The following is a 23,837-nucleotide window of genomic DNA, read 5'->3' as shown; positions in this document are numbered from 1 at the left end:
TTTCTTCTTCTTATTTTTGTTAACCTAGTATGAGTAATTTGTCTCCAAACAAGGTTTCCTATTTTTTCAATTATTAGTTCAGATCTGAATTAAGGACAAAAGCTTCTAACAAACACATGCTCGATCAAAAAAAGAGAAGGATAGAGTTCTAACGAACACACTAAAATCGGAAAATGCGTACATGCACCTACTCCATCTCATCAACTCCATCAATCTCCTTATCCCAACATTGTCTCTTTCAATTCATATTATATATACCCCTTCAAACTATCTTCCACATACACCGCAGAAAACCTCCCCGAGATCATCAATGGCAGCAGCCGCCTCTGAGCCCACCAACGTTCCACGCAAGAACTTACTCCATCTACTACTCCTTTTAGCCCTCACAATCACATGCACCACTGTTTCCGGCGTCGTCGACGTACCTCCTCCGGCAGGGAACCATCCACTGTCGTTCTTCATGCATGAGATACTTGGCGGCTCAAACCCGTCGGCTGAAGCTGTGAGTGGCGTCGTCAGCAATCCGGCAGTCAACGGTCAAGTCCCCTTCGCCAAGCCCAACGGAGCCGTCCTCCCAGTTAACAACGGCGTTCCCCAAAACAACGGAATTAATATCAATAACAACAACATCCCCTTCCTCACCGGCCTCAGCGGAAACACTCCCAACGTTATCCAAAACAACGGTAACATTCCCAACGGGATCAACGGGGCCCAGCTCCCCGCGGGAATAACGCTCCAGAAGCTTATGTTCGGGACATTATCGGTGTTTGATAATGAGCTGACCGAAGGGCATGAGCTCGGATCAGGTTTGGTCGGAAAGGCGCAGGGCTTTTACGTAGCAAGCTCGGAAGACGGAACCAGCCAGACCATGGCTTTCACGACCATGTTTGAGAGCGGTGGTTACGCCGACAGCCTCAGCTTCTTTGGGGTTCATCGAATTGCTGTGTCGGAATCCCAGCTTGCTGTCATGGGAGGAACTGGAAAGTATGTCAACGCTAAGGGCTATGCCACGGTGAAGACTTTTCCGGCTACAAACCAGCAAAATAATGGTGGAGTGGAGACTCTTCTGCAGTTCACTCTGTATCTTACTTACTAGTTACTGGTGTGTTTGTATTTTAAGGTTGCTGTTTCAGTTATGCTAAAATAAAAAAGCTTTGAATTTACAGTAATTATTTCGGTTTGTGTTGCAGAACTTTTGGCCTTTATTACATAATGAGCATACACTTGTGAGTAGAACAGATCCTCTCCAATTGTTTGAATAGTAGAATGTTTAATTAGTTATAGTGGATGATCAAGTATTGTCTTTTTACTTTTTGAGATGACAAAAATATTTATCTGGAGTAAGAAAAAAGTAAGTTTGAGACTAAAAAACCATGACCTTTCACATTGGAAAGGTATCATAAGAATAAATAGCCTTTTTAAAAAATAAAAAATAAAAAATAATCTCACAATCAATTCATTGATGAGAAAAAAAAAAAAAAAAAAAGAACAATACGTTCATCGATGTATATAATACAATATCATTAATTCATTGAGGGGCTTAATTTCTTCATGTGAACTATTTCATTGATGAGAAAAAGCGTTTCATTTGCTAGTGCATGAGATGCTCTGTTTGCTTCAAGTTTAACATGAGACACCCTTTATTGTAATAAAGAATTTAGTATTATTATGACATAATCAATTAATTGGCTATATTTAATGACTGTACTACCGATAAAGCATCTCTTTTCAGTTCCACCTTTTGCATCCCCAACTCTCTGGAGAAAACAACAGCCCTTAAAATTGCTATGGATTATGCAATAACCGTTAAGGGACTATGTTGCTTTCCGTACTGGTTGGTTTTGATGGCAAAAATTCCTCCCATGGATCAAAGAATTTCTCTTAAACCACAAATTTCTCGCTACCACTGCCATTGATACAAAAGTCATCCTTATCCAATGTGCTATGAAGAGAATTTACAATAAGGATAAACTCCGCATTTTCAACACAACTCCTTTGAAGCTCCTGACTACACATATGTTCCATGCATCTCTTGCTATCGGGCAACTCTATAGTGCATGCCCCGTTGTTTGTGCCTCCAGCCCACATATTGGACATAATGGGTCCGTGACGTCCGTCACAAGTTTCCTTTTGAACAAATTAGCTTTTATAGGCAAAGCATTATTACGAGGCCTTCACATGAATATCTTGACCACTTGATAGAAGATGAGCTTTGGGAAATGAAGGAAATCAAAGGTTCAACGTTGGAAGGTGTGAAGTAGAGTTTTAATAGACTTTTTTTTTTGCATTGGATCATGAAATGTGAGAGGAATTGAAAAAGGCGTGCCTGGCTGGTGTTTGGAAAATGGTAAGAAGTTGAAAGTAAGAAGTTGTGCTGGTTTGGTTGTGGGCTGATTTTTGTGGGCCTATTGAGTTGGTTAATTGAAGGGCTTGTTAGAATTATCAAAATTGACAAATGGGTTTTTTCTTTTGAACCCGCTGCTTTAAAGGGGCAAGTAATGTAAGGAATCTATAATGGGTCTATATCAAATAAGTGAGAAAGTATTAGTTAAGACAGTTGGGCTCGATTAAAGGTAGTTGGACTTAGCTGTCAAAGTAGTTAACAATCAGTAGGGCTTTATAAGCCCAAATTGTAGAAGAGATGAATAAGAAAGATCCATTTGGCATGTTTGTAATCTGTTACTTTGGAGATAATTGAGTATCTCGAAGACTCAATATTATGTACCCTTGGATTTGTCCAATTCATCACCGTCATTATCTATCTTTCTAATCCTCTCATCCATACAATATCATATTCTATATTCAGCAAATACATAAAGAAATAGAAAGTTCTTTACATTGGAATCACCTAATTTTGGCAAATAAGTCATATATAGGTGTGGCGGCATCAGAGGTAGCCTTCACTGTACATATATAGTGCAGTAACAGGGAGAATGATAGGAAGCAAATGATTATGAAGACTAATCTAAAGTATCAAAATTAAAGGATAAGAACTAAGAAGATGCGACAACAGCAAGCGACCTTCGGTTGTGGCTACCGGTCAACGAACTCTAAAGGGTGGCAGAGAATGAACTGGGAGAAAGTGCGTGTGAGAAGAAGCCTGCAGTGACAAATGGAAGTGTGCCGCCATTGGGTTTTGAGAAAGGGAGCTGATCCACCAAGATTAATGTTGTGCATGAAGAATGAGAATGGAGAGGGTGTGCCATGCTGGCACTTGTAGCGGGACCCTCAGCACCAGGTGGCGTGACATAATTGGACTCTTTCGGTTGTGGGGACTGATGCAGGATTGATGCATGTCCTCCTCAGCAAGCAGTCTTTCTGGTTGCATTGACATATCTTACGTGTAACTTATTTATTGGATGGAAAACGTAAGGTAATCTTTATAGTGAGCTTGCAGCAGAGTAGTTGGAGATGTGGAGTGGCTAATTCTTTTTCTATTGTAGCACAGTGTGGACAATAAGGCACAGCAAAAGTTCTTTCTGTTTTTACATGTAGAGTCGAGACTCCTGGGCATCAATATGACTCATCAATCAAGTTAGGCCTGATTGTCATGCCCCACAGGCATTATTTCAGGTTTCAGCCAGGCTCTAAATGGACCAGATAGAATCCCTTGTTTTAAGGATGTTACAATAACTAAAAAATTCCGAAAGCCTAAAAGATGGGTTGTTAGGTGTATTTGTTTCGAGTAATTTAGGACTTGTGATTGACCTGTCTCATATAGGTGGACTCGGAATCTCTTTCTTAATCTGCTCAAATTTCTATGTTATTTAAATAGCTTAATAACAAGAAATCTCAATCTACTTTATGTAATACAAATCTTTAAAGTAGGAGTGAAAGCTTTTTGAAGCGGGAGTGTAAGTGATGAATTGAGTTGTTTATGAGAAATTTAAGTTCAACATAATTAGAGTAAGCTAATTATTGTTCTTTATTCTTTCAATTACCTTATTTATTCTTTCCAAAATCACCACCATGATATCTAACAATATTCATCATCATTTGCACATATTAATAATCTTATGAAATCATATATTGATTGCTAGCTAGCCATTAACACAACTGAATTTGGTGATTTCAAAGAAAACCCAAAAGAAGTAAATGTTCCTGTGAAGTTTGATACCTAATTTTCCAGGAGAAGCTTTGTACAAAGGACTCCAATTCTCCAAGGTTCCCAAAGATGCTCATAAGCTCAAAATTAATATTGAAAGTGGTAGAATGAGTAAGAGAGCAAAACACCCAAAACTTTAAAATTTTGAAATAAGATTAGTAGCAAAGACCTGCCCATAATATGGAATAACCCAAAATCTAAAAATTGTGATAGAGTACTCGAGCAACAAAACTTCTAAAGGCTAATAAACCCTAAACAAAAATAACCCAATTTTCTTATTGATCATGATAAGTCAAAAGCTCTAAAGTCTTAACAATCCAAAAGTCCATTCTACAAAAAGAACCAAATAAACCTATAGCACACAGAGAGAGAGAGAGAGAGAGAGAGAGAGTCGAGCAACAAAACTTGTAAAGGTTAATAAACCCTAAACCAAAATAACCCAATTTTCTTACTGATAAGTCAAAAGCTCTAAGGTCTAAACAATCCAAAAGTCCATTGTGCAAAAAGAACCCCATAAACCTATAGCTAGCGAGCAGAGAGAGAGAGAGAGAGTCGAGCAACAAAACTTGTAAAGGTTAATAAACCCTAAACCAAAATAACCCAATTTTCTTATTGACAATTCAAAACCTCTAAAGTCTAAACAATCCAAAAGTCCATTGTGCAAAAAGAACCCCATAAACCTATAGCGCGCAGAGAGAGAGAGAGAGAGAGAGAGAGAGTCGAGCAACAAAACTTGTAAAGGTTAATAAACCCTAAACCAAAATAACCCAATTTTCTTACTGATAAGTCAAAAGCTCTAAGGTCTAAACAATCCAAAAGTCCATTGTGCAAAAAGAACCCCATAAACCTATAGCTAGCGAGCAGAGAGAGAGAGAGAGAGTCGAGCAACAAAACTTGTAAAGGTTAATAAACCCTAAACCAAAATAACCCAATTTTCTTATTGACAATTCAAAAGCTCTAAAGTCTTAACAATCCAAAAGTCCATTGTACAAAAAGCTAGCACAACCCACTCGTATAGCCAAAAACCAATGGGAAAACAGAGAGAGACTTATTTGGAAATGAACTTTTGGCACGTGAGAATCACATGTTTTTCGAGAGAGAAAAGAGAATAATTTGTACAATTGACTTTTGGCACATGAGAATCACATGCAGTGGCGGATCTAGGAATAGGAGTTACCAGGGGCGTAAAAAATTAATTTTTTTTCCTCTTTATGTATTATATATATTTTTTATAATACGGTAAATACAATCAAAAAATAAATTATACCATAATATATGTATCACAAATCAAATCAAACTCATCAAATTACCCAAAAAAAAAAAAAAAATCAAAGTAACTATTAAAAATATTCATCTAACGACGTCACAAACACATAATAATTTAAACTACTTACGAAATAAACTAAGTGCAATTAAATGACTACTAGTGTCTAAGAAAAATGAGTACTTTTAGTGGGCTATTAGCATACGGCTATTTCTTTTATAAAAACCTCAAATCTCAAAGCATAAATTATATTAGAGTTTAAGCCTACGGAAAAGAGACTAAGAGTCTAAATTTAGCAACCAAAAAAAAAAAAATCACATTTATCTATAAACTATGACTAGAAACACTAAAAAATTCACCCACTATCTTTTTTTAATAATAAATTATTATCTATTCTCTCTCCACTAATAAAATATAACTTTATTCTCTCTCTCTTTAATAAAAAATAACCTCATTTCTCTACATAATGGTCATTTGAACGACCAAAAGAAGGCCAAAGGTGCCCCTGGTAATTTTTTTTTTACCAGGGGCACCCATAAAATTCTGATTCAAAATACTTAATAAATTTTTTTTAAAAAAAATTTACCAGGGGCGCCTACCCCCAGGTCGCCCCTGTGTAAATCCGCCACTGATCACATGTGCTTCTCACATGCTCTAAGGAATAATAAAGCAAACCAAACAAATGGAATAATTATTTCACAAGAATAACTATTCTATTTCAAGTTCTAATCCGCACACCAAATGTAACTTTAGTGTTGCCACATCTTAAAGGTTTGTTCAAAAAGTACTGTAAAATGAAATCATTCACAAAAAAGGAAAAGATTAGATAGAAGTATAAAACAAAAGCCTTTATAATTTGTCACTTGGATCTCTATATATACCAAGCACATATATATCTACTCCGCATAAATAGTATCCATCATTTTTTTTCTCTCTTTTTTTTTTTTTGAGGGAACATTTGATGAGGTTTCTCCAAAAATAAAATAAAAATAAAAATAATAGTACAGGGGAAAAATTACCAAATTCTAGCTACCTAGCTACAAAATCATCTGAATTTAATTAAATAATTGATGGGATCTGTTCCACATTCACAGTGGGCTATGCTAATTAGCTTTTTATCGGAGCTCTAGCTTATGGAGTTTTCAAAGGTGGTCTAATCATACGCAAATTACCCCACAAATTTTCAACTTCATACGACATAAATGACAACCTCCTGTCTCAAAAAGAAGAGCAACTCGACAAAGCTCTTTTGGATATGATTTAACATTTAGGGCACGGCAACTTTCTCATCTTTATCATTTTCAACTTTTCTCTGCCCTGTTTCGTTGCATCGTAGAACAAAACTAGCACTGTTCTTAGGCATGTCTTTTCACTTCTTTTAATATATATATATGTGTGTGTTTGGATGAAAACGATTTTCCACATTGCAAATTTGTCTTACTTATCAATCTTTCATTTTTTTTTTCTTTTTTTTTTCATCATTCTATCATTTGTAATTCTTTTACTAACTTGAGAAAGCATGAGCACGATTTTACCTTTTAAAGAAAACAATGTATAATAATTTTCATTGATTATATGGCAAACCTATATATAGGTTTTAGGCTCTATTTCATTGTCTATTTGGGCTAACTTAACACCAACTTAAGCAAATGAAGTCCAAATACTTTCTCTTCTCATTGCATCATTACATGTGTAATATATAGACAGTCTCATTACCTAAAATCTTAATCCCTCAAAACCATGCAAATTTATAAGTCCAGATAAGAAATGGAAAATTATTAGTCACTTGACAAACATTTGACACATAAGAAAACGTGACACCTTTTGTAACAAAAAATTATCAATTATAAGAATTCCAATCCCCGTACAGTGACACACATAATGAAAAATGTTGCGTGCCCTTTGAGGCTCTAACCCGTGACGAAACTAGGAGGTTGGTGGGGTCATGGCCTGCATGATGGATTAGCCCCTTTTCACTTTTTCTAATATTTTTCTTTTCCAGCCGTCCAAGACACATAGTCAAAGAAATTAAAGCTACCAAGTCCCAATTCGAACCTCCTTTTTTTTTTTTTTAATTTTTTTTTCTCTCCCTTGAAGTTTCATCCGTTAAAAAAAAAAAAAAAAAAAAAAAATCATATTATGGATATGGATGTGGAGATTTTTCCTTCTTCTCCACCTACTGAAACTCCAAGTCTCTTGTCTCCTCAGTTGGTTAAGATATATCATAAAGTTTCAAAAGCAAACACAGACGAAGAAACTTAAAGCCATGATGATGACGCAGCCCCACCACTCCAAAATTTGAAATGGACTTTGCAGCCAAAAGTAAACCATGCTGTTATCATTTGGTCTATTATGTGGAAGGCTCATTATGCACATAGAAAAGAGTTGCCACCAATACATGGCGCAGCTCAAATTACGTTATAATTAGCATATATATATATATATATATATTGTTGAGAAATAATTTCACATTGTCTGTGGACAAGATCTTGAGTATGTTTATAAGGAATGAACAACCTTCTTTTATTGAACCGGTTTTATAAAATAAGTTAGGCCCACAAATTTTTCATTCTATTAGAGCCTATCACAGGACGAATTGGGGCCCACACTACTTACCCCGTGACAAGGACCAGGAAAAATATCGGCTTACACGTGAGGGAGGGTGTTGAGAAATAATCTCACATTGCCTGTAGACAAGATCTTGGGCATGTTTATAAGGAATGAACAACTCTCACTTATTGAACCGGTTTTATGAGATGAGTTAAGCCCACAAATTTCTTTTTTTTATATATATATATATATATATATATATATAAAAGAATTCTTGGCCGAGCCAAAAAAATTAACACAAATCATAGAGAAATGTTTGGTTTTAATCTCCTACATATCTTTTGCCTATCTCCGTACAAAATATGTGCAAATCTACTATCACTACAAAATTTTCACAACTAATAGCATTTAAATAGTGACGTTTTTAGAAAATGTCACTAAAATGCGACTTTTTTTAACTGTTCAAATGAAGTCACATATTAGTGACATTTTCTAAAAACCTCACTATTCAAATGTCATTAAATGTGAAATTTTTGGTAGTAATATGTGGGTAAGATCTAATGACGAATTTTTAAAAAGATAGACAAAAAATGTGTAAGAAAATAACATCAAACAAATCTCCAAATCATATTTGTTAACCAATTTGTAAGTTTGAAGTCTTTCATGGATGGTATGCTTAATTATTAGATAAGTAGAGGTCATTAATGGTTATCCATTAGTATGACAAACCCACAGATTGTCAACATTTCTTGAAAAGCAAAAGAAAAAGATCAAGCTAGAAGAAAGAAGAAGATATTGGTGAAACTTACAGAGAACCCACAATCGAAATTCTGACAAATCAAACAGAACATCCACCCTCCAAAAATATGGGCACAATTCAGAAGACAGAAGAAAAGGTAAAGGAAAAAGTAGTTCGTAGTGTCTGTGTCGTCCCAAACCACAACCCTGCCGTCCTTGACTGCCAACCAATATTGCTCTCGCATGCATGATGCATCCCATGTCTTTCAGCACGCTATCTTCTAGCTCTTGTCATCTTCTTCTAATACAGTATCCTACGCTGCTCTTGCTTGGGGACCATGTTAATTTTAATTTGATCAATGTTTTTATTATTATTATTATTAATTTGATTAAGAATGTCTTCGACTCTTTGTAATGAGTAATACTATACTTACAATTATTTTACAATTCACTGCAATATCCAGTTGGCGTAAAAGACATCAAGTATGAGTGTCAATTCGTGTTTGTTCGTCAATGTATGTGTATAAAATTATATAAGTCAGTATGAATTTGATCATTTTAATTAAACGGGTGATCAGTTCCCTTAACTCTGACACAACAAATTTAAATAGGCAAGTGACCGGCCAACTCGAACTGTATAACCCGTTTAATTAACAAAATTCTCAATTATTAAGCATGAAAATGCATGTCATTTTATACAAAGATATTGGCACAAGAACTCCCAATTATTGAACATGAACATGAACATGAAAATGAATTAAACTACCAAAATTATATCTTTACAACTATGGATGAGATTGAGGGTGATTTTTATCTTGGTCGGAAGGGTTTTAAATGATTTTTTAATGGTAATAATTTACAAGATGTTATACCGATCACTCGTGTCGTATGTTAAGCAAGTTTACTCGAAATTAACTCGTTTATTAATTGTATTTATTCGAGTGATCAATTCGGTTTGACGCGAACTCTATTATACTAAACTCTAACCCACTAATTAATTTCACATTAAATTTGAACCGAAGACGATGTCAAAAGTTACCCGGCCTATCATTAAGGTATTGTTCTAATAAACTTTAAAATATATACGGTGGTTAGCATACTTCTTTCCTCCTTCACCGCATTGAATAAAAAAATAATAATAATAATAATAAAAATATATATATATACACACGGTGGTTAACATATATTACTGTGATCAAAATTGAAGGGCAAGTAATGGGTGATTCTTCTTCTTGAAAACAAAAAGTAATCGATGCTTCGATGTGTGCTTAACGAGCACAGGTTGTAGCACTTTTTTACAGAATCATCGTACACTTCCATGCACCCCCACATAAAGGTGGGCGTGATATGGGAAATAGTAAACAAGAAGAAATTTTCAGAGTTGCCAACCTAAGCAAAGATTTTAAAATTCAAACAAAGTGAAAGGGAATACTTAGAAGATACGATAATCAGATACTAATTATAACTCTTATCACTTTTACTTTCTTCTCTGATCTCTGAACAACCAAGTTTCTGATGATTCCAATCCCGTAGAAAAAAAGAAAGAGTTTTTACATATATATATATAATTTACATCACATACTAATTGAAACATGATAAGTTTATCAAATCAAAGCATACAAACACACCCTTAGTGGGATTCCAAACTTGTACATAAAAAGTTAAATAGAAACTCCAGTTTTATTTGCAACTGCTCATGCTGACCATCGGGAAGATGGTGATGGGGATGATGATGATGTAGATGTAGATGTTGGAGTCGGCCAAAGCTGTGCATTTTTCACCTTGGACACACTCGCGAGTACACCTAAAGGTGTCACGTCCCCAATTACTGTCACTTTCTTTGTCGCCAAATCTATACTATATGATCTCACTCCTGCTCCAAATTAATTTCCCAAAAAAAATAATCACATTAAACTCATGCCTTTCCAATTCATTTCCTAATTAATGAACAACCCAAATCTGGGGAATATGGGAATTTGAACCGGAGATGGCAGTATGGTATAGGGATTGAGATCTCCTCATATTTTAAAATCTGAACCATCAATTTTATCTAATGGGGTTAAACAAATACATAAGTTTGTGTGTTACCCAGATAATTAATTTTAATTTTTAATATGTAAAATCTACTTGTCTCGGTAACGCAAACATTTGTATTTGTTTAAACCGATTGATGAAATGAATGGCTAAAATTTTTTCACTTTTGAAGGGACAAAAATATTACTATATATAACTAACGGGATACTCTTAAATGTTTTGCTTCAAAGAATTGAAGTGTTATTGCACTAACCTTCCATTTTTGAAATATGTTTTCTGACTTTTCCTTCACATCCCTTACAATGCAGTGACACCCACAAAACCACGACCTGCAAATTCGAATATAAATAGACAACAACAAATAGAAGTACGTAGTAAATGTTAGTCCAAAAACATTCTAGGAATTTGTTTTTTCACAAACTATGAGACAAGGTTCTGGGTTTATTTATTTATTTTTTTATAGAAGTATGAAAAACACAAAGAAAGATGATTATAACAAGGAACCTGATCATGGGAGCGAGCTGAGAAAGAGGATTTTAAAGGAGGAGAGTCGTTTGAGCTGATCAGGCGCCGAGGCTTCGCCGGCTCAGCAGGAACCAATGCAGCGGCGCCGGGCTCAGACGACTCGGATAACCAGTCGATGAAGGGTGAGTCACTTAGGAGATATCTAGAGGAGCCAGGAGGAGTAGTATTCAGATCATTTATGACGTTGGCGGAGCTTTTTCTACGTAAATCACTTTGATTGGCGGAGCTCCGCCTATACTTTTCATAATAAGGCTTAGGATTGATGGGAAATTGAGATGAACAAGGGACATGGGGTACTTGGCTTTTTCTTCGATCATGGATATGTGGAGGATTGCGGCGGCGCTCAATCGGTCTGGGGCCATGTCGGACCATGGAACGGAGCTCCATGCTAGAGCATATGGCTGTGGAGGCTGGAGATGCACAGAAAAGATCCATTCCTTTCATGCTTGGAGATGATTGAGAAATGAGAATAACTTCAAACCAGGCTGCTTTTGTGAATATGCAGCAGCAGCAAAGAAGTAGGCTGCTTTTAAAGTTGAGTGAGAGAGAGAGATAAAGAAAAAGCAGACAGGTCCCACCAAAGGGATTAGGGATAGGTAATGATACCTTAGAAGATATGTGATTAATCTGGACCTTTAATGTTGTTGTTTAAACTTTTTTCTTTTTTTAATTTTTTAGAGGGTGTGGGGTGAAAAAGTTAGGTTTATCTTTGTGTGAAATGATTACTACCACTACTAGAAGTATTAACATGAAGAAAGGTTCATAACTAGCTAATCTTATTATTTAGACATCATTGTTGTACAATAGACAATTGTGCAATATGGCCTAATTGTGAGGGCCATATGGTGTTGGCATTTGTAGCAGGATCAGATTGACTTAATTCCCCAATCATGACCATAGTAGGAAGATGTGTCTAGATTATTGAAACTTGTGCTCATCTCCATTATTTTGACCTTAAATGTATTGAGAATTTTGTAATGATTGAGGCAAACTAACTGCAAGCTCAGAATGGGGTTCAGTTGGGCAAGGAGCAGGGGGACATGGGGAATTATGTGTTTGTAAATTTGCAAACCATTCTGTCTGCCGCATATTAGTGTTTACAATTTTTAACATAATTCATCAATTTAATATAAATTCAACACAAAATTAGTAAGTTAAAATTGAAGAGTCTGATCGGTTTAATTAAATGAGTCGAATAGTTAGGACTAACCTATATAACTTTAAACATATGCATTGATACGATCCGAATTCGACACATAACATAATGGTAGACAAATTTTGACACAATCTCCGAACCCGACACGAATCTAGCTAACACAAAATTAGTGATCAGTTAAGGTTAATGGGCTTAACCCGTTTAATTAAATGACGAATTAAAATAGACCTTATATATATATATATATATATATATATATAATACTCATTCATCGATACAACACAAACTCAACATGCGAACACAAACTGCCACTTCGAGGTCTTTACATAATCTAAAATTAGTAAAGAAAGCGCTGTTGCGTAGAATATAGGTTTATTATTCTTAGATGAATATACGTACATCATATATGCTAAAAAGAATTGCAAGCTTGATTATCTTATTCCGATAATTTTGATTATGAAACATTAATTAATTAATATTGAAAACTTCACCAACTGCAACTTTTTGTCCACTTTATTGGATAATTAATTAAAAAAAAAAGTAGATGCAAGTAGTAAAATAGTATAATCCAAAGGAAGTTGTTAAAGAATTGAATTTGGAATCGTAAATTCGGGATTAGCCCTAAATGGGACAAAGTAATGGTCAATAATGACTCGATTGCGTTAACTTAAAATTCATTGAAAATTTGAAATGTGGACAAACTTATGAAGATAATCGGGCATTAGGACAAAACTAGATGATCTAACGTGGGGTTCAAGCAATCTTACGTAGCCGACATGGCTGCATATATGTTTCCTATAATCTGATTATATATATATATAGTAATGACTTAAGGTTTTTTCTATAATATATTCTCATTTTTCCAAAATTAAAATTATTAGTAAAAAACTAGCTAAAACAATTACAATAATAAATGATTGAATAACAATCAATTATTATTGTAATTGTTTTAGCTAGTTAGTGTATAGGAGCATTTACATTCAGTTCAGCATATTTTAATAATTAGCTAAAGAATCACATGTTTTTTTTTTTTTTTTTTTTTTTAATTTTAGTTACTCTATTTCAAAGCTCACTTACATCATTCTCATTCTTTTAACTATTCACTTTAATTATTATATTTAAATTTTATTTATTTATTCTTTCCAACAATCATATTTTAAGCATTGTAGCAACTAGGGATCTTTTTTACTAAAATAACTAGTCAAACGTAGATAATTTTTTCTTTTTTATATCAATTTTTATTATAGGGTTAATTAGTCAAAATAACCTCTAGCCTCTTAAAAATGCTCTAACAAAAGATACTTAAGGCCAGTTTGAAATTGCGTTTGAGGGGCTTAAAAATGCTTTTAACATTCAAAAAATTCATTTAAAGAAAAAAAGTACTCGTTTGGTAAAAAAAATAAAAAACGCTTTTAAGAGTCCAAAAAAACCTAAAAATGACCAAAAAACACTTTTGACAAAAGCTTGAAATGAAGTTTTTGTCAAAAAACTTTTTTTGACTTAAAAGTTATATTTTTCATACGCAATCCCAAACAGGCTCTTAAAGCCTAGTTGGGTGTGCATTTGAGGGGCTTAATAGCGCCTTTAAGGGTTCAAAAATCTATTTTTACAAAAACTTTAAGCTTTTGTCAAAAAATTTTTTTTGACTTAAAAATTCTATTTTTTAAATGCAATCACAAATATGCTCTTAATATTTTCTAAAAAATATAATAAAAGTAAAATTGAAATAATATTAAAAATAAATAAATAAATAAGGTGAAGATCGAGATCGAGGACCAGTTTTCATATTCTTGATCTGCTACTTGATTGGGGTACATGCTTTGTATAATTATGAGTAATAGTGTAATAGCCCTATAATAATTGTCTTCTTTATTTTACTTTTTCGCATCTTTTGATTTATTTTTGTCATATCTAATGGTTGTAATGATTAAGCTTCAAAATGGCTGACGTGTTTTCCATCGTCCGGCCAACCGGTGGGTCCAGCCTCTTTCCAGACATATATTAATTATAAAGTGCGAAAACCACGATAATATATGCGAATAAATTGCCTTCTCGTTGTCTTATAATCATGTCGTAACCATCCTTTTTAACTGCAACTGATTTTTTTTCCTTGAAAATATTTTTTAAAAGATTAGGTTTGGAATACGGAGGATTAGAGTTTATTTTTAGACTTCTCAAATGTGACGTGACTTTTAAAAGAGTAATGTGAAGGACTATCATTTTATCCTCTTTTCATTCTCTTAAAGTTAATATGGCTTTCAAAATCACTATTAGATCAAAATTCAAGAATGATTCATCTAAAATTTAATGGTGATTTTAAGAGCTACATCAGCTTTAGAAGGATAAAAAGAGAATAAAAAGATGGTCCATAGCATTACTCTTTTTAAAATCACCATTAAATTTGAAATGATCATTATTAAATTTTGATCTATTGATAATTTTAAAAGCCAAATCACAAAAAGACTCTAATTCTCCTTTTAACATTACTCTTAAGAGCATTTCCAAAAGAGTAATCAAATCTTTAATAACATTCAGATCTGATTATTATGGGTGCTTCTTCGTCTCTAACATAATATGCAATTTAACTTCTTCTTTTTTTTCATCTAGTGTAAATATGATTAGTCTATTCACTATTCACATTATAAACTTTGTTTACTACTTTGTCTTTCACTTTCTTTATTTTACTCTCTCTCCTCCTCTTTCTTTCACACTCTCTCCTACACAAAATAATACTTAAAAGAAAATGAAAAGTAGAATAGAAAATCTGTTGGAGTGTATACGTATAGAAAAATTAGAAGCTAAAGTAAAAATTTGTACTTTTTCAGTGACTATTTTACCTACTTCTGAAGGATGCCATTTACTTGTTACATATGAGTATGAAAATATTGCTGTTTATTTATTTATTTATTTATTTATATTATTATTATTCAATATGGGAAATAGGAAAAGGGTGAAGATATATATTGCTGAAAATAAATTGTTAATTTTCACTTAGCTGTGTTTGAAAACTTTTCCAACCAATCTCTCACCCTCTCTTTCATTCCAATCAAGATCGAGAAAGACTCCCGTGTAACCATTTCCCGTCATCGATTAAAACAAAAAATTATTACCAAAAATAATAGTATTTGGAAAATACTACACTTTTTAACTATTTTACGACTGTTGACTTATGTTGATTAAATGAAGTTAAAAATATTTTTTTTAATAGCACTTCATGTTAAAACGTGTCAAAAATTGTAAAACAGGTGTAAATTAAGTAGGTGTTACTCTTATTATATATTTAAAATAATTTTCTATTTAGTGAGAACTGTCCTAGTCTCCTAGATCATATGAAATGTAAAGATAATTATTAGCTATATATGAGCATAAATTATATGCACCATTAATTATGTACATATATCATTCATATTTGTTACTTCTTTCTAGGGGTGTTGAGGCGGTTACGGTTAGCGGTTATTGCCGATAACAGCTAACCGTAACCGCTTTAGCGATTAGTAGACTTCACTAACCGCAACCGCTAACCGCCGGTTAGCGGTTTGTAAAATAGATAACTGCCCGCTAACCGCTTTTTCAAAATAGAGCTTTTTTTTTTGGGCATTCTTAGGGCTTTTTGGGCCTTTTTTTGCTTCTTTTTTTGGGCTTTTTTGGCTTTTTTTTTACCCTCATTTTTTTTGTATTTTTAGTGTCTTCTTGGGCCCAATTCCTATAAAAATAGCCCATATTGAAAAATAAAAAATATTTGACCCAAAATTTACATTTACTTGTACTTTAAAAAATTTTTCTTAAATATTAAATCATAACCGGTTAACCTTTTTTTTTTAAAAAAAAAACATATAAAAAAAAGTTTAGAATTCAGACAACTATCACAACATATAATGATAATATATTAAAACTTAAATTGTGTTTATAAATAATACATTGGTCATTGTTTAATCCAATGTCAATTACTTAATTTGATATTATACGAATCATATCATCATTGTACATTAATAATATGATTCACTTGAAGTCTTGAATAAAATATTTGAATTGTCATTAAATCATATGATTAAGTATTGATATTATACATTTACATTATTCATATGCATATGTAGACTTATATAGACTTATAACATATATAAACTTATAAGTTTATAACATACATTAGAAATAAGTCACTAGATATTTAATTGTTGTATTAGTATGAATTGGTATACTTATGAGTTATGTCATATTATATATGTATAATTTGTTATTATATAATCAAATGATTTAATGATCAATTGATCATGTAATTATATAATCATATAAATTATAGTGATAATATATTAATACCCAAATTGTGATTTAATTATTTTTTTAAAAAATTGTGATTAATAATCAAGTGATTATATGATATAATCATATAAATTATAGTGATAATATATTGATACTCAAATTGTGATTTAAGTATTTTTTAAAAAAATTGTGATTTAATGATCAAGTGATTATGTTATATGTATAAATATTTTTATAATTATAATTATAAAAATATATTATATAAAAAGGCGGTTAGCGGTTACAGTTAGTAAACCCAATAACCGCTAACCGCTAGGTGGTTATAGCGGTTAAGCGGTTAGCGGTTAATACAGTTAAACGGTTAAGCGATTAGTGGCTAGCGGTTATCATTGACACCCCTAGTTCTTTTGGCAACAAGCTCGCAATATATGCAAAGACGGAGCCAGTATGGCCATGCCCCTTCTTCCAAAAGCTTAATATATATATATATATATATATATATATAGATTAGGGCCAAAATATTAAGTATGGCCTCTATTGGCTTAAACCCGTGGCCCTATTATAAAAACTCAAACTTTATATGAAACTCAATAGAAAAATTCATTCTTTGTCTTTGAACCCAACAATTTTTCTAATTTAATAAATTTTCTATAAAAATCAAATAGAGTCTTAAAGTCAATTGATGACTCCCCAATATGAAATACATGAGTATCAATATATATATATATATATTGTTGTTACCGTGTACAACAATGATGAACAACAAAATTGAAAAGAGAGAGAGAGATTAAGAGAGACTCGAAACACAAATTTAACGTAGTTCGGCAATGTGCCTACATCCACAGAGAGTGCAGCTGCATTTTGCAATTAATGATTTCAAGTTACATCATAACATATATATAAGAAAACCCTAAACCCTAATTATACGGATGTATTTTAAAAATTCTCAAAATACCCCGTACCGTACCGCGGGGAGTTGCCACGCACCCCCACAACCTAGTCGTTCTCCCCGCAAACTTAATTAGACTCATGCTGCTCTCGATCCCATCTACTTAACCTTCCACTAATATTCTAATATGAGCCACATATATAATATGTAAGTTAAGGCACGATCAAACAGATCTCAAGTCAATTGATTGCATTTTATATTGTCTTCTAATTGCTATTTTATAATAATAGTAGTTTTTTGTTTTTTGTTTTTTCTCTACAAACAACCAAAAGAAGGAAATTAAAAAAGAAAAAAAAAAAAAAAAAGTCTCTCGATCCGTTTCATTGTTTATCAACCCTCCTTTTAGCCTTTATCAGCTTTCCCCTTGATTATAATGTGAATATTAATGTAAGAGGTCTCGTTGAATCCACTGTTCGATAATCACGCGATTAAAGATGCGGGTCTTTGTTTAGTGGAAGAAATAAGGGGCCATTTGTCTCTTCTTAATTACTTTCTTTATCTTTATGTTTCTTTTCTTTTTTTGCTTTTATAAATCTGCTTTTAGATTCTTTCTTCTTCCATTTATAATTAATTAATTACCTTTCCGGCTACGAATTCCGAAGAACTTTGTCGCACTAGTTCATTTGGGGGTCTCTTCAAAATTAAAGTCCTTTTTTACTCTTTTTTATTTATTTTTTATTTTTTATAATAATGTTATTGGCTTTGATGTTGCATTTTCTTTGAAATGATAATATATATTAGAAAGGAGTATCTTCTTTTTTTAGCTACTACCATGTGACGGATTTGAGATTCAATGCAATATTTAGGGTATTATATTAAGACGATAGCAGAGTCTCACAACTATCGGTCTAGCAGAGTCACACCTTACAAGGATATATCAGAAAAAAAAATGTGAAAGATTAAAGAATAAAATGTGACGCCTTGACCACCTTATATGTGTAAGGTTATTTATTTATTTATTTTTGAAAATATATGTAAGGTTATTTGTGTATTACTTAGGGGCTATTCATAAATACTACTAATTGTGAGTGAGCATAATGTACCCACTAACTCACCCATCGGGATGCCCATATTCCTATAAATTATACTCTTCTTACAAGCCATGAATATATAAAGCGAAGAAAATGTGTGGTGAAAGATAAGGAATTGGTATATATATGGGCAAATAAATAGTACTTTTTAGGGATCTTTTGCTCTATGGTATAATGTAGTTGGTTGGACTATTGTATCTTGGGGTTTGGTGCGCTAGGGAGCCCACAACAATGGTTGTTTTAAAAAAAAAAAGAATTTGTAAAGAGATCAAGATATTTACATCCTAATTAATCATAGAGAGCGACTTGGGTGTATCTGTTGCATAAAAGTCACCTTATGTGCCACCAATAAGAGGCTGATACATCAGTCAATTTTATTAGACTTATACTTAAAATAAAAATTCAACCACACCAGATTATATTCTAGATAAAATAAAAAATTATATATATATATATATATAAAAACACAAAATTGAACGGGTGGTTGGCTGGCCACCCCTTCAATTCTATTTTTTTTTTTTTTTTTAAAAAAAAGCAATTAATTTTTTATTTCATATGTGATATAATCTGCCAATCTGGTGTAGTTGAGCTTTTTTTTTTTAAAAAAAAAAACTTAAGTTTGGTAAGTTTAGCTTAAGTGTTACCTTCTGATTGGTTGCACAAAACTCACCTTTTGTGCAACCTCCTTATATAAGTTATTCTCTTAATGATATATTAGTGTTTCTTATCGATTTACATTATTAAGATTAAATATTTTCTTAGATTATTTATTCATTAGGATTTGTCAAATTGACAAGTAAAATTTCATAAAATTTGTTGCGAGCAAATTTTTTTTTTTTGTTATTAATAATTATATAATTTAATCATTCATAAATATAGGCATGTTGGTCATGATTTATAATTTAAGGCAAATATTGATTACACTGGTATTGATTTGGGGCTGAGTTGGGCTAGATGCCTGTGAATAGGATATGTTGTGATGCAAGTAGTTAGTATTAAGGTTATGTTGAGTTGAAGTTTTTATTTTGTAGATTTTGTGTATGTGAGATTAACCTATTTGTGGTGGTAGAAAGACTCGCTCCTTTGATACAAACTTTTGGTACAATTCACCATTGAAAATCAACTTGTAAAATGAGGGTGCCCAAGGATCATAACATATTCACCTTTCGCTATAGGACTAGGTGTGTAGTTTCATATCCTTCATGAAATCCGAAGATAGGAAACAATGCATTTACAAACACTTATGTAACACTCCGGTTTCATATTGAACAAATGAGGTATAGCTCATATAGAGTAGGTAGTTTATAAAGATAGTAATGAATGATAAGTCTCACATTGCCTAATTACTAGGTAAGACTGAGCTTTATAATGAATTGTAGGAAAACTCCAAATTGACTAATTTTTTTGAGGTAATAGCGTATATGTAGCTAGCGTTTTTTTTTAAAGTTGTTATAGTTCTCCTTGATTTATGTACTTATTTCAATCTCTTCAGCTTCGCTAGATGAGTGTGACTTTAGGATAAGAGGATTTCCTCAAAATGGTGAATATCATAAAAATCTTATTTACCTTTTGAAATGAGTGGTCAAGATTTGAAATCTTTAAATTTGAAAATTAAAATTCATCAAGGTGTAAAGATCTAAATGGTAATTAAGGGAAAACTATGAACATGAATTCTACAAATGTTTTCCCTTATTCTTGTGAAAGAGCCTAAGAGCCATTCAATCCTTCTATTATTGATGATGCATGTTAAGTGACAAAGTTGAGTGTTCCTCAATTGTATTCCAATTAGAAATTGCAATGAAAAAAAAAAAAGAAAAAGAAAAAAGTGTTATCAAACAAACTTTGCTTAGCATCTTAATTACGTAACTCATCCGTCTTTTCGATAAAATTTATTACCACTCAAAAAAAAAAAAAAAAAACACCAAATTAGTCTCTTATCTTTATACAACTCTCACCTAGTAGGCTAGTATTGTCACATATAGTTTGTTGCTCAATTATAACTATTAAGGTGTGTTGTATTGCTTACTGGTATTCATAGATGATATTGTTCTCTTTGTTTTGTTGCGGCCGATAATGTTATGTCTGATTTTGTCCTTAGTGGTGTTCCTTTCCAAGTATAATCAGTCCAAAAAAAAAAAAAAAAGGTGATAAGCCAAGTATGCTTGAACCTGGAATGCAACAAGAATTAGGCTAAATAGAGATAATTTTCCAAAGCTATTTCTGAGTTGTCTTGCCACATCTAATATGGATTCGAGCATTCGGATAAGTTATTGGGGAACAATGACTACTTGATTCAGTTGTTTACAGGTTATGTGATCTATCTTGGTTCAACCACTTTCTCTTGGACATCAAAGAAGCAGGCAATTGTAGTTATCTTCATGTGAGGCTGAGTATGTGGCAGTCTCTTCTACTGTTTGTGAAGCCATATGGTTGAGAAATCTTTTGGAGTCATTGAATCACCCACAAGAAAAATCTACAGTGATTCAGGTGAATAAGTCACAATCAAGCTAGCAAATAATCAAATACATCATGAAAAGGGCAAGTAGAATCTAAAGAAAGAAAAATATGGTGAACAAACTGATTTATTATAGAAGCTATCAACTCTTCCGCATCTATATATAACAACGTACAAACACATATCATTTATATAGATATTTCTCCAATACAAAGTCAGCATAGCATTTAAAGCTATGGTTACAAAATTCAAAGGGGATGGATCATGGCTGTATTTGTCAAAAAATCAGCCACCCTACAACATAATATTTAATGGATACAAAGTATTTGAAACAAAGTAGCTTCACATGCAAAGATAAAAGTCTACACCAATCTACATGTATGATGCCATGCATTTATTTAATTTGCTTGATTTCCAACGGAAAGCTCTCGAGGTAATAAAGTTCAAAGAACACTATATGATGTAATGGCTTTCATACCCATCTACATGGGTATTTATTGATATATATAATAATTCTTTACAACAAGATTTCCTACAATTTCTCAATTACAGCTAGCCATCAGATTACATCAAATAACAAAAATAATATTTAAACTAAGATATACACAAGTGACAGATAAGGGATAAGAGGCATTATCCCTTATCACTTGAATTCAAATGTGAACTATCTTCAATGATATTTGAATTCAAACTTGAAGCTTTATCTTGTGCTTTATCATTCCCCCGCAAGTTCAACGGGGAGTCACGAACGTTGAGCTTGTAACAGAACCATTTAAACCGTGTAGATACAATCGGTTTTGTTAGAACATCCGCAATCTGATCTTTACTTGGAATAAACAAAACTTGAATAGTTTTGTCTGCTGCACGTTCCCTGACAAAATAAAAATCGATTTCTACATGCTTAGTTCTTCCATGGAACACCGGATTAGCGGAAAGATAAGTTGCTCCAATGTTGTCGCACCATAATTTCAAAGGTGTGGAAAGTTCTATACCAAGATCACCGAGTAAGGCCTTAATCCAAATTAATTATGCGGCAGTGTTAGCAACTGACTTGTACTCAGCCTCAGTGCTAGACTGTGAGACTGTAGGTTGTTTTCTTGAACTCCAAGATATAAGATTTGAGCCAAGATACACACAATATGCACTTGTGGATTTTTTGTCATTCGGGCATCCAGGCCAATCTGCATTCGAATAGGCTTGAAGTTGAGATACAGTTGAATGAGTTATTAATAATCCATCAGAAACAGTATGCTTCAAATACCTTAAAATCCATTTTACTGCCTGCCAATGTAGATTGGTTGGGTGATGCATAAATTGACACACTCGATTTACTGCAAAAGCAAGAACAGGCCGAGTGAGAGATAAATATTGTAGAGACCCCACAGTGCTTCGAAAAAGAGTAGAATCCTCCATTGAATCACCCGTATTAGCTGATAAACTGTGAGAAGAAGACATTGGTGAAGAAATCGGTTTTGCTTCATGCATGTTGGTTCGTTTGAGGAAGTCCATAATGTATCTTCTTTGTGACAAAAGCAACCCATCCGGTCCATGGAGAACCTCAATGCCAAGGAAAAAGGATAGTTGTCCAAGATCTTTGACTGCAAAATCCATCTTCAGTTGTTTCAAAAGATCATCAATTGAAGCCGGATTGGAAGCTGTGATGATAATATCATTGACGTAGATCAAAACAAAAATAGTAACACATTCGGACTTGTATGTAAAAAGTGATGAATCTGCTTTGGATCCAATAAACCCCAAATGGATAAGTCTGCCACTAAGTCATGAAAACCAAGTGCGGGGAGCTTGTTTTAAGCCATATAGCGCCTTATTCAATTCGCATAAATGTTTTGGCAGTGACAGATGCGCAAAGCCAGGTGGCTGGCTCATATAGACCTCCTCAGACAAAAACCCATGGAGAAAGGCATTTTGAATGTCAATTTGCCTCATTGCCCATCCAAGACTGTAAGCAATAGATAGAACAGTGTGGATAGTTGTGGGTTTGACTACCAGGCTGAATGTCTCACCAAAATCAATTCCAGCTTGTTGATGAAATCCTTTAGCAACCAGCCGTGCCTTGTGGCGTTCTATCGTTCCATCAGCTTTACGTTTCAGTTTGAAGACCCACTTGCATCCAACCACATTGGCAGCAGTTGACGGAGGAACCAAACTCCAAGTATTATTTGCAAGAAGAGCATTTGAGCTCACTTTGCATGGCCTGATTCCATTCAGGGATACGTATAGCAGTGGAATAACACGTGGGTTCTTGAAGAGCCGATGCTTGGATTGTGAGAAGAGCACGTGGAAGTGGGTATCTTACGGTGCCATTTGTGAACTGACATGGACATCTTATATTATGCTGAGCCCGTGTTGCCATAGGATGAGTTCGAGTGGAGTCATGTGGCACAGGTATAGGACTTGGGATATTGGGATTATCATGATGTGTAGGAGATAAGGATGACTCAGTGTTTGGGTGACTTGAATCCGAAACTAATGGAGGAGATTGAAGGGATACGGGTAACATGGTATATGAGGAAGTGGATAAAGATGATGATGCCACATTTTTAATTTTTGAAAAAGGAAAAATTGTCTCATCAAATACTACATCACGTGAGATACAAAATTTTCCAGATTCAATGTGGAAGCAACGATGTCCTTTGTGTTTTGAACTGTAACCCATGAAAACACACTCTTTTGACTGGAATTCAAACTTGTGATTATTGTATGGTCGAAGATTTGGAAACCAGGTACAACCAAAAATACGTAGGAATTTATA

General features: G+C 33.3%; 2 protein-coding genes across 2 annotated transcripts; one reads left to right on the top strand and one right to left on the bottom strand.

Moving 5' to 3' along the window:
- Window positions 1–210: 210 nt before the first annotated feature.
- On the top strand, window positions 211–1,096 carry LOC132164816 (dirigent protein 25-like). The gene is made up of 2 exons (XM_059575381.1): window positions 211–228; window positions 443–1,096. The coding sequence occupies exon 2, from the start codon at window positions 461–463 to the stop codon at window positions 1,094–1,096; it is 636 nt and encodes a 211-aa protein (XP_059431364.1). The 5' UTR covers window positions 211–228; window positions 443–460.
- A 9,031-nt stretch (window positions 1,097–10,127) lies between these two features.
- Window positions 10,128–11,706, bottom strand: LOC132164295 (protein SODIUM POTASSIUM ROOT DEFECTIVE 2-like). Its single transcript, XM_059574782.1, has 3 exons — window positions 11,196–11,706; window positions 10,945–11,020; window positions 10,128–10,530 (listed from the first exon to the last, which is right to left on the bottom strand). The coding sequence occupies exons 1-3, from the start codon at window positions 11,658–11,660 to the stop codon at window positions 10,352–10,354; spliced, it is 720 nt and encodes a 239-aa protein (XP_059430765.1). The 5' UTR covers window positions 11,661–11,706; the 3' UTR covers window positions 10,128–10,351.
- Window positions 11,707–23,837: the final 12,131 nt, after the last annotated feature.

The sequence above is a fragment of the Corylus avellana genome, chromosome ca10 (assembly GCF_901000735.1).
Source record: "Corylus avellana chromosome ca10, CavTom2PMs-1.0".
Classification (NCBI taxonomy): Eukaryota; Viridiplantae; Streptophyta; class Magnoliopsida; order Fagales; family Betulaceae; genus Corylus; species Corylus avellana.
Note: the sequence above shows the minus strand (reverse complement) of the source record. Positions and strands in the feature narration are given on the sequence as shown.

Bases quoted from the DNA above. Each gene is read 5' to 3' on its own strand.
- LOC132164295 (XM_059574782.1), bottom strand. From the start codon at position 11,660: ATGAAAGGAATGGATCTTTTCTGTGCATCTCCAGCCTCCACAGCCATA. The intron at 11,021-11,195 runs GTTCCTTGTTAT...TCGAATTTGCAG, and splicing joins CAGCTCGCTCCCATGATCAG to GTCGTGGTTTTGTGGGTGTC. The intron at 10,531-10,944 runs GTTAGTGCAATA...AATTTGGAGCAG, and splicing joins ACATATTTCAAAAATGGAAG to GAGTGAGATCATATAGTATA.
- LOC132164816 (XM_059575381.1), top strand. From the start codon at position 461: ATGCATGAGATACTTGGCGGCTCAAACCCGTCGGCTGAAGCTGTGAGT.